This window comes from Mirounga leonina, unplaced genomic scaffold, assembly GCF_011800145.1.
Source record: "Mirounga leonina isolate KUSES-001 unplaced genomic scaffold, KU_Mleo_1.0 Mir_321, whole genome shotgun sequence".
NCBI classification, from domain to species: domain Eukaryota; kingdom Metazoa; phylum Chordata; class Mammalia; order Carnivora; family Phocidae; genus Mirounga; species Mirounga leonina.
In genome coordinates this window covers 3450893-3462361 of record NW_023270680.1, presented here as the reverse complement: position 1 = coordinate 3462361, position 11469 = coordinate 3450893, and the positions used below count along the sequence as shown (strand labels likewise).

General features: G+C 42.3%; 1 protein-coding gene across 1 annotated transcript; it reads left to right on the top strand.

Moving 5' to 3' along the window:
- The first annotated feature begins 3240 nt into the window (after nucleotides 1-3240).
- CNPY1 (canopy FGF signaling regulator 1) lies at nucleotides 3241-10267 on the top strand. The gene is given in 5 exon segments (XM_035029793.1): nucleotides 3241-3478; nucleotides 3481-3590; nucleotides 4130-4333; nucleotides 6086-6182; nucleotides 10230-10267. Coding segments are annotated over 5 exon segments (687 nt in total).
- Nucleotides 10268-11469: the final 1202 nt, after the last annotated feature.

Here is an 11469-nt window from a genome sequence, read left to right as displayed (position 1 = left end):
TTTAACATGGAATTGATGGTAACTGGAAAAACTGATATTAATTCTGTTATCTGTTGGTTGGCTTTAGTTCCCTAAACAAAGGCTACTTAAAATCCCTGTTATTGATTAAGTCCAGATGGAATTCACTTCTTCTGATACACAGAACACGGGCAGATTTGTCAGGCTGTGTTATTCCTCATCGAAATGAGCTCCTTTAGCCTTCTAATTATATTGTCTAATAAAACTAAACAGTCAATGCTATTTGCATATTATATGAAGAAGTGTCATACAACAAACTCATAGCAGTCAATTAACATAAAAGCTAATTATATATCTCATCATCTTACAAGTTTCTGAATTCACGCTTCCCCTGTTGTAGCCTAGAGCAAAGGAGGCTTGAGTTTTCACTTCTAAATATTGACTTTTAACTAATATCAGAAGTGATTGCAATATTTTTATGGATGAAGAGTTAGTGATGAAGCTAGATGCAATATTTGCTATAATGCAATTAACATTTCTCCATTAACTAAACCTCTACAAAGAGAATCTCTGCAACAATACGAAATCAATTATCAGTCACTAAGCAGGTTAAGTACTGGTTTCATATCTGAGGAAAAAGATAAGTGAGATTTATTTGAGATTGCCAGACTGGTATGCAAAAGACAGAGCCACCACAAGGACGTTTCCGCGTCCAATTGTACACTGTAACGTAATTGTATTCCTGCCTAATTGTGATAGCTATCAAGCAAGAAATTCGCTACAAGATGAACAGAGACACAGTAATGAACGCTCAGGCGAGGCTCTCTGTAGCCGACTGTCAGGAAGGTGTGTCTGAATAAACCCCTCTCTCCAGCTTTCTAGAGAACCCAGAGCCAAAACTTCCAGCTACTTTTTTTCCCCCCGCTTTCAAGTATGGGTACGTCCTTCCACCCCCATTTCATTGCTTGCAGAACAAGCACATGGTCAGAAGAAGCCTGAAGGAAAGCAGAAACAGACACTATGTATACCAAGCAGGATTCAGAGTTGTAGGTAGGTTTCGGAACGCCAAAGTTAGGCTCTACTTCGTGTACAATGAAGTCATAACGGATCGCTTCTGGATGTATAACTCAAACCAATGAGCGCATGTGGAAAAGTAAGGGTGATAAGAAAACTGCCAGTGAATCGGGTTTTCTCGGGATACAATGATGGCGGCCGTTGCCATTCATATTGTAATGAGGCCGGTATCTCAGAGACAGTCCTTCCAGGGTGGAGACAACCCTCCCCTAAGATTACAATAGGAGTTGCTTTATTGACAAGTACTATTCAAAACCTTCATAGTACAGAAAGAAAGACTTCGTTTTATTCCACTTGTCTCAATACTTACTGCACTCTTATAATCAAAACACTTTGAGGGGAGAAAAGGGCCCAATTATTCTATGAACAGTCTTTAAATTTCCCCAAGGCGGTTCGGCTAAGTGGACTCATTTCAAACTCCAATCGTGTGTGCGTTTTAACAAACGTGGGAAGAGCTGCGATGCTTAAGCATCTTTTTCTTTAGCGTTTTCTCATAAAATTGGATGCTTTGATTGAGATTTTTAAAATCTATTTTTTTAAAATCTTCTAAAAACAGCCTCCAGTAATCTCCCGTTGGGTGTTTTTCCTTTCTTGTTTTTAGTGGTGATCGTAATGAAGCATTTTCTGAGCTATCTACTGGCAAACATTTTCTACTATTCGAGAATGCTTACACAAAAGAGCCAGCTAATGACATTTTTAAAAGCCCGCTCGCCTTCAGACTCAAAAAACCAACAAAATTCACGTGTTGATCTCTTGCTACAACATATTTGTGTTAAAATAGGCCCCATACTCGTATATTCAAACATGTAAATTTACACCTCAAAATTGAAAAAAAAAAAATCCCGTTTTGTGTCAAGTTTTAATGTGGGGACTGTTTTAAAAATCCCCAGCCCTGGAAACAAACAAAAAGCCTCTCAAAAGTCAGTTGTGGCGGCCTTGCACTCATTAGCCTCTGATCTGCTCACATCTGAGATGCTCGGGGATTTCTGCACCCAGCTCAGGACGTCAGGCCAATTTTGAAAAACATTTTCGAGAGTGGTCTCAAGTCAACGTGAAATACTGGGATGTATTAGGATGGCGCTGAGGGTTCCCCAAGCTCTTCCAGGCTCAGACCCCTGCCCTCCTGAGATTACCACCCCCACCCTGTTTACTTTTCCGATTGGGGAAGGAGGGGGGAGGGAGAGGAGGGAGAATGGGTGTCTCCGTCGTCGGAGTCAGATTTTTTAGGTGAGTCTGCTCATCACTGGGAAGTAAAATGCTGTTTTGCTGACATGGACAAAGTACCCCGAACGGATCTCAAACGTATCAGCGAAGGAGATACACTGAAGGCACACACCTGGCAGGAAAAAACCCTCATAATTCTGCTAATGATCTGCTTGATTAACTGTAATTAAGAATTTACCTCTGTGTTTTACAACTTGCAGACCCAATACAAATTTAATCCCTAGCTCCTGTAAGTTAATAAAACAGATTTTCGGTTTGCTTGTTAACCCATGTATTATCCGGTGTTTTTGTTGTTGTTGTTGTTGTTTTTTTACAACTTACAGTGCTCGATTGGCATCATTAAAAGTGTACGTTAAACGCAATTTGTATTGGGAATGCACTTTAAGCCGCTTCCTTTAGGGTCTTTTGACTGAGACATTAAACACACACATACACACTCGGGAGTTTTTAAAAACTTGATGGCTTAGTGAACAAATAAATGTGGTGGCACATTCCAGTTTAATAAACGATCTAACTGCGAAAAGTGAGTGCATGGGCCTCCAAAGAATCAACCTCAAATCAAGTTTCGGGAGATGGGGGGCCGTCATTACCGTGCACATGGTGGGGCAGCGGGAAGTTAATCAGTGGTGTTTTCCTTGGGCTTTTTCCTCGTCCCCGTTTCTCTAAGCCCGTTTTTCACAGAGTCCACTCCTCCCTGGAGTGGGGGCTGACGGCGGTGACAGCGGAGCGGCCTCCCCGGGAGCGGCGGTCCGAAGGCGCAGGCAGGGCCACCGCGCCCGGCGCTGCGCTCGCCCGGGAACCCGCGGCCAGATGGCGGGAGGCGCGGGGACCCTTTGTGCGCCCGGAGCGCGCGCCTCAAAGCCGCGCGGTCGCCGGCACCGGAAGGGTTCACACTGCGTCTGAAAGGGGACAATGGAGTCTGGATAGATCAACATCGCAGAAATCGAGTTCATTTGTGATTCGGCCCCTTTCACCAGGCTTGTCATGCAAACTTCCTACTTTGATCAGCAGAGGGTGGAGGGGGAGAAGGGCCGCGGAGGCCCGGCCGCGGCGCGTCCGCGGCGCCCTTGGCGGGTCCCCGCCCCCTTCCGGAAGGAGCCGCGGGGACGCGGCATCCTGCACCTTGACCTGTCTAGACGCGCCCCGAGTTTTCGTGTCGGTTACCAAGGGCGAGGGGTGCTCTTTGACCCCCGCGCGGGGCGGAGGTGGTGGCCAGAGGGTCCTCCGAATCCTCGCCGGATCCCGGAGGGCGCCGGGCGCGCGGAGCCGGGCACCAGCTGTCCCCAGAGCCCGCGGCGCGCCCGGGGCCGCCCTGCCCGCCCCTCTCCCCCGGCGCCCGCGGGCGTCAGCGCGGCGGCCGGGGACCCGCGCCCAGGACCCGCGCCCGGGGCGCAACTGTTGGCTCGGCCGAACTTGTCCGGGATGGAGGGGCGCGCTGCCTCGCCGGGTCTCCATCCCTCCCTGTCCCCGTCTTGTCCTCCCCAGGTCCAGGTCTCCCTCGCTCTCTGCCGCGCGCTCTCGCTCCCTCCCTCTCCCTCTATATTGCAAGTAAATAATCACAGCCGTTTTCTGTCCTCAGTGCCTTAGTCTGCATGTTCGGGGACTTTTAGAAATGATTACCTGTGTAAGTGCACTTTCTAGTTTGAGTATAGGGTTTTTTTCTGTCCACTTTCAAACATCCGCACTTTTTCAAAAGCACCATTTAAGCTAACTTCTTAAATTCTGTAAGTAGTACAATTGCATACGTATTATATTAGGAGACTAACGCATGTTGGCGTTCATGGGGGTGGCGGGTGTTTCCACACGCCCTCATCGCGAGCTCTCGAACCCTGTGCACAGAAGGACAGCTTGCCTGCCCGTGTTGTCTTCACAGATCCCCTTAGCCCACTCGGAGGCTTTCCTAGCAGACCTGTTGGATGGAGTGTGTGAGCCGATGAACGACTACAAGCTGGAAGAAGACCCCGTGACCAAGGAGAAGGCATTTAAGAGACTTGCCCCAAGGAAAGGAGACAAAACATACAAAGAATTTTAAAAATTCTATTTTTATTCTGATGCTTACAGACCTCTGAAATTCGCGGTAAGCTCTCTTCCTGGCAGGTGAATCCTGGGCGCCATGAATACACTCTGGTTACTCTTTTTCGCTATTTGCTTGGGTTGTTGAGTTTCTAGACACTGAACATTAAAATGTTATCTGTTTGCTTTGTTGTCTGTCCTGCTTTTTCAGTGTTGACCAGGCATTTAGGAACTCGCCAGTGAGACATCTAACGGGGCTCTTGAGACAGGAGACGTTTTCCAGAAAGTGCTGTTGCTGCTCCCAGGGACTTGGAGACACAGTTTGCATGTTTCTGTGAGGTGGGGCTCGGGGAGGGGTCCCTGTGGGTCCCCGTGGGTCCCCTGGCTGAGGCAGGTCTCTTCCAGGTTCCCACAGAAACAATCAGGGGTCATGGCTCCTAGGTTAAAATCCAAATTAAAATGAATGTCACTTTCAAATATTTATTGCCAAATGATGGAGGAAGAGTGACACACACCCCCCCCCCCCCCCCCATCACCACCAGGCTTCACAGAAGAGAGAGAATTTCTTTCCTGAGTTAATTCAAGTATTTTAGCACAAACTAAGTTAAACAAAGGCTTAGGTATGATAGCTGGCTTAATGCCAAACTTCCGTCCAGTATAGTGTTTATTTTAGATGAAGGCTGGCCTCTGGCTTGCTAGAATGTGCCTGGCAAAATATATTCCAATATATTTCACTTTACTTAACGCTGTTGAATCAGACAAACTAATGGGAAAGCCTGTTTAAAAAATGTATTAAGTTCACACACTGGCCAAAATGTCAGGCATGCTGAAACCCTGAAGTAAGGGCTTTACCTGACTTTTGAAGATTTCATTTTAATTAAAAAGTAAAGGCAATAATTCCAGGTTAAAAGCACCGTGGAAGAGAAATTGCAATGAGTGAGTGTGCTTGCATTTCACAGGTTTTAAATAAACACATTATAGTGGAATTTAAATATTTTTAAATGCCATTTAAAATTTTTAAAGTCTTGCTTAATGAACTTGGAAAATGATTTGCAAGTCTCCAGCGAATGCCCTTCTGCAGCTTCCCAGTTCCTGAAACTGTAACCCTGTGGGTCTCTAACACAGACCCATACTTCACTTAGAATTTAAGATATTTTTTTTAATGCCTGGGCAAATTTGGGCTGCCTCTTCTCTGAAAAGTTAGATTTGGGGGTAGAAGCAGAGTGAAATTATGAATGGATCTCTAAATGGTATGAAAGGAAACTTGCTTAAGTTAACTGTCAAGCATGTTATCCACAGTGTAATTGAGGATGCGTTTGTTTTTGATTGCTGAGAAAGCTTAATTGTTTTCACACTTCAGACTCTGTTTTAAAACCACAACATGGATTATTATGTTAAATCTGAGGGAACCGGGTTTAACCATTTCAAGGAGCTGTGTTCTTTAAAGGGTTCTAAAAAAAAAACAAAAACAGAAAGCTAAGACTTTTCAGCTCCACCTAGGAGACCCATTTCTTCCTAGTCCTCGCGTTCCAATTTAAGGAAAAGGAACAAATACAAAGAACTAGTTTCCTTCCTTACCCTCGTCTTTCAACACGACTAATCAGTTGGTTAGGTCCCAGGAAAATGATGCAGTTAACATTCTGGGGAGAGGGTTGATCCAATGCCATGGAGTCTTAAACCAAAGGGGCTAATAAAAACGGGCCACCTTGGCAACACGATTTTCTATTTTCAGCTAAGAAAATGTTGGTAAGTGCTTCTAACCAGACGTCCGGTGCGTGCGTGTCTTTCCACCTATGCTGTGATTCTGTTTCCACAGTGCAAAGCCATAATAGAAGAGCATGAAGACGAAATATTCTCACTTATCGCCCAGGAGGCACACCACCTCGCTGACAAGCTGTGCAGTAAAAAGGCAGGTACTGTGTCTGATGTAACATGTGTCCTCCGCGCGCCCACCCCCTCTCCCTCTGCACTGCACCAGCTTTTTTTTCAAACCGCGCCTTGCTGTCTCCCTGCCACCAACAGCTCTCCACTGACTCAGAAAGACACCAAGTGAGAGAAAACAAACAAACAGAACCACAGGGCTACCGGGCTCTCGGGTGGCACTTCCTTTCCTCTGCATTGTCGAGGAAGTCTAAAGGACTCGATTTCCAGATGTTAAGGAGCACATGCTCATCAGATTTGGATGGATCCAAAGCACTTTCTCTTTCTAAACTCCGAGAGCTGGGATTCTCCATCCTGGATCAGGAAGGAGAATCTCTTTATGACTTGCCTACACTGACAGAAGGTGGGACCTTTATTTAGTACGGGATTTTGAAAGTTGTTTTTCTTGTTTGTTTGCTGATTTGCGAGGGTGCTGGGTTTTTTTTTTTTTTTTCAAGTTTATTTCCCAGAAATCCACTTCTTCTTTAAAAAAATTTTCTTTTCTGGTAGAGGGTAGAAAATGATATTTGAGTCATATTCTTACACACACACTCACACACACACACACACACTCAGAAGCTAGAAAAAATTACCAGAACTTGATTTATACAAAGTTGAAACATGTTACCACCACTGGCCTTTCCACCTGTTTGGTGGAGTATGAACCTTCTAGGGGAGTGTCACTATAATGCTTATTTAATACACTTACTAGAATGTAGCGCAAGTTGTGCAGTCTTTTCCGATATCTTTGAGCAAATGAATGATACGTATGAAGACTGATTGAAAGTCCTGTGAATACTTTTATGCCCTTGCAGAAGCTTGAGACATTTAGCAATTGTTTATAATAAAGTATAATATACCTGCATCCAAAGTATCAAATTTTTAGTGCCAAAGTCCTTAAAATAATAGTTACTGCCCATTTGTAGATAAATATTCATGTCATCAAAGGTTATTAAACAAGAAAGTTATAAATCCACATTAATAGGAAAAAGTTTTCTTACTCTGAGTAGATAATGGGGTTGTTTTCTGCTTAAAATCCAGTTTGAAAAATAATAATAAAATCCAGTTTGGTTGGGAGTTTGAAGAAGAGTACAGTGGAATGATACAGTCAGGATTGTTCAGGAGTTTGAGAGCTTTTTCATGGAGTTCAGCTACGTAATGTTGCAATTTTGTGAAATTCACATCAATAAGTGCATAGCCACGATTTTCCGAAGAAAGTATTTTTGAAGTTTTTCAAACAATTCGGAGATATATGTATGCTTGAAGATACAAGCAAAAATATGATGACCGATCCTGAAAATACCTGTTTTCCTATTTTTTCCTCACAAAGGGTTTGGACTCGTCATAATCATCTTTGTATGGCAAATGCAACTAATTTGCTCTCTAGACACCTGTTCAGACTTACAGAAGGGCCTGAGAAAGTTTCACCAAGTCTTCACAACAGCCCTTGACCCAAATAATAAGTTCCTGGGGGGAAAGACTCTGTTCCTAAATGCAGCAGTTTGACTTAAGTTCAATAATACTGTCTTTTCACTCCTTTCGCGTATTTATAATTGGAGATAAAAATTAACGTGAACCCCGGGAAAACACAAACATAAGGGGGAAACCTAAGCTACATGCAGGACTGCTGGTGTAGAATAAAACATTAGACAATTAATTCTTAATAGCATTTGATTGCTTAAAAACTGGTTAAGTACTTATACTATAAACATAAACATCAGTGCCTCAGAACTCTTGAGAATGCAAGCCAGCCACCCCAGAGGGTAACCACAGTGCAGTGGAGAGTTTTTCCAGGCTGTGTTTCTCTGTGAAACCTATTTATGGATGTTCTAAACCACTCATAAATTAAAAACCGTGAGTACATTAATCCTAAAAAGAGGCTAGGCTCGCCCCCCCCCACCGAGTCCCTACTGTTGAAATAAGGTAACACCCCATAACAATTTTTCAATAATTTTTTCAAACTTAAAAATTATTGCCAGAAAAGCCTAAAGCGCTACATCAATGAGAAAAATTGCACGCAATGACCACGGCAACAAAGAAGCAGTGTGTTTTAACATATTGGGATGGTTGCAGATTACCGTGTAAAAGGTGAGACGCTCACATTGTAGAAAAACTCGGGCGCTCTCCAACGTAATGTATATACAAGGATAGCAGGTGTCCTGTCAGAGCATGGCGTCCGTGCTCTGTTTCATCGAGGTGATACTTTATCTTGTTCTATTGTCCAGCAACTTTGCTATGATTGATCGCCACGATTTAAAGATGTTTTGAAGATACAGCCGTGTGTGTGTCCTGGAGGCTCTGAACCCTCATTAACCAGTAACGCATCACCCAATGTCTACTGTATGCAAGACGCTCTACTGAGGTCTGCTAAAGGCTTTTAGGGAGATAACTTCTTTTAAATAGGTATTTCGAGAACTAGAGTCTTAATTGGAAAGTTAGTCCCTTTTTATACTTTATGTATATGTGTGTGTACGTGTGTGCATGCATTTGTTATATGTGTCTATATATGAATTCTGCTTTTTTCTCTTTACTGTAGATCATTTCAGTTTATTTTTTAGTAATTACATAAGGGCAGATGAGGGCACATTCACAGACTTTAAAAATTCAGCTTTTTTGAGGTATAATTGACATAAAATTGTAAGGGGTATAAAGTGTACAACGTGGTGATTTGATATGTGTGTTTGTTGTGAAAGAAGCCTCCCATCTACTTAATTAACACTGGACTCTTTAAGTATTAGGATTCTACAGTGTACCCCTTACCCATAAACATATAAATGGGGAGTGATGGAGAAAACATCTGTTACACTCAAGATGACCGTTTGGATTTAAAAATAACACATCAGTGGGATTTTCACGAACATTATGTGCCACCTTTTGAATCAGTAAAGAAAACCTCAGTGAAAGACGATAGGATTGCAGATGGGTCTGTGGATGTCCCTGCAGCTTTATTCACTGCATAAAATAAAAGTTTATCAAATACATCCTGTTCTTGGGGTGTGGGACAGAGTAATAGGGCTACCCCCTATGTAATCTGTTGTTGTTTTTTTTTTCCCTAGGCAAAAAAAAGAAAAGTGAGCTCATTAGATTTTCCTGATGGAATATTTTGTGGCACATGACCCAGGCTTTGCCAGATTGTCATTTTAATGTCCTGAAATCAAAATGATGTTTTAAAATCTTAATAAGATACCAGGTCGTGATAAAAAGTGTAGCTATATTCCACTGATGGTAGAGAACATAACACTCTAGATCATGGATGAATGGATGTTCTGAGGTCTATGGGGGTATTCATTAGCTAGAGTGTGAGGGTACAGATGGAAAGACAGAAATGTCTTCTGGATACACGTCACTTCTGCTTTGATAGTAAATCTTCACATTTAAACCATTAGACTGATGAATCTGTCACATGGTCATTTTGAACGCAACACAGGGAATAAGGTACCAAGTATCTAGAAATGTTTAGCCTGCATTTAAAGGAAAAGCATTTTTACCTTTTTGTGTAGCCTTCCCAACACTAGTGGTGGTATTGAATTTTCATATGCCAAATGGTTACTTTCAAAGGCTGGTATATTTCCTGTTTCAAATAGACGATGTACTTAAAAGAACCCGTAGCCTTGCTAAAGAGAGCTGGCATTCATTGCTTCTAGTTGGAAAAGTAGTGCACGTCAGAGCATCCCCTTGCCTCTCTGCTCCTTGGATTAGATGCCAAGCGTGCTGTGCCCTCATTTAAAGCGTTTCTTAAATACTCCCAAGGCCATGGGCAAAATGGTACGATCCCTGGGCTTTGGTTTTTAAGTATTCCAGGAAAAAATGCTGGAGGATGGAACAAGAATAGCAGAGCACTGACAGGTGTTGAGGCCAGGTTTGGGGTCAAGGGGAGTAGATTATACCCTTTTTTTCTGCTTTTGTGTGTATTTGAAAATTTCCACAGTGAAAAAGGTTTTAGAATGTGTTTCCATAAAAATGTGGTTTTTTGCAGAAAGCTAGTGACTCACACGCTGTGGTTAAATGTGAGTGTGATGCCGTATAACTTTTTTTCCCAGATCTCTGTGAAACCTCTGCTAAGCAAACTGAGCTCTAGGATACCGGTGTTACCAGGTAGTGGGGAGGAGAGCCACGGCCCACAGGTCAACGTCTGCGCTCATATCTTTATGTTTCTTCACGAAAAGAAAGGCTATGTCTCTCGTTTATACCCTGTTGTCTCATGTAGGACATTTTATTGAAAATCTGTTGTTTGGCATCATGACAAACCTGGTTCTTTCTACAGGGGAGGCTGGGGAGTGCATAAAACAAATTACCTTTGTGGATTTTGGTACAGACAGGGCTGGGAGTAAAGCATTTAATTTGGTAATAAGAAAAAAGTGAAACCATTTTAGGATTTGATAATGCATACTGTATATTTTATGCATGTCTACAAGTATCCTGTTCTATGTGATAAGAACTTGATTTGATTTCTTAAATACTTGATTGGTCATGAAATTAAGAAAATATGTTGCCACAAATTCCAGATTATGTCTCTGGGATATATATGGTGATCAATAAAAGAAACAAACTTACTTTAGATCAGGAATGAAAATCAAATTTCCAGCTTTAAACCCTAAGTTTAAAAACTTTTTAATCTCTAAAATGTAATTGAATGTGTAAAAAATAATGAATATTTTTATAGCGAGCAATACAGTGGCCTTCTCCCGCAGACCTTCTGAATTGAGATGATTCAGAGAGTCGATTTTTTATTACATTGTATATTCTTCAAAGATGACACCAATGACCATGTTTTGTTTTGCTGCAAGCTCTATTGTGTGTGTGTGGTTTTTGAAAGACTTCAGCTAACAGCATGTATATTTTGCTACTAACTAACCTATTATTCTCCCAATTTGGGTGTTTTCATTGGTGTGGAGATGAAGGGGAGGTGGGACCCTATGAGAAATTACCTATTGACCACACTTAATACCAGAACATAGTAATCATATTGCTCTTGGATATTTCATTGTCTCTGTTAAATTTACATTCAGTGGTATCTGACTTTAATTATTTAACATGTCAGAGCATATTCTACACACTTCTCTTTAAAAAGAAATGCTCGTTGGTGGTGGTGAGAATTTACTAGCTAGGATGAGATAAATTCTGCCCCCAAAGAGCAAAAACCATCTTGCCATGTGTTCCATCATTTCCTAGAAAACACTGAGCTGAGGCTTTAGGGAGGAGATAGTTCTGAAACTTAGGAACATTTACCAAAATTAAGAGGAAGCAGTTTCCACTTTTCTCCTTCCACCCCGCTTCTTA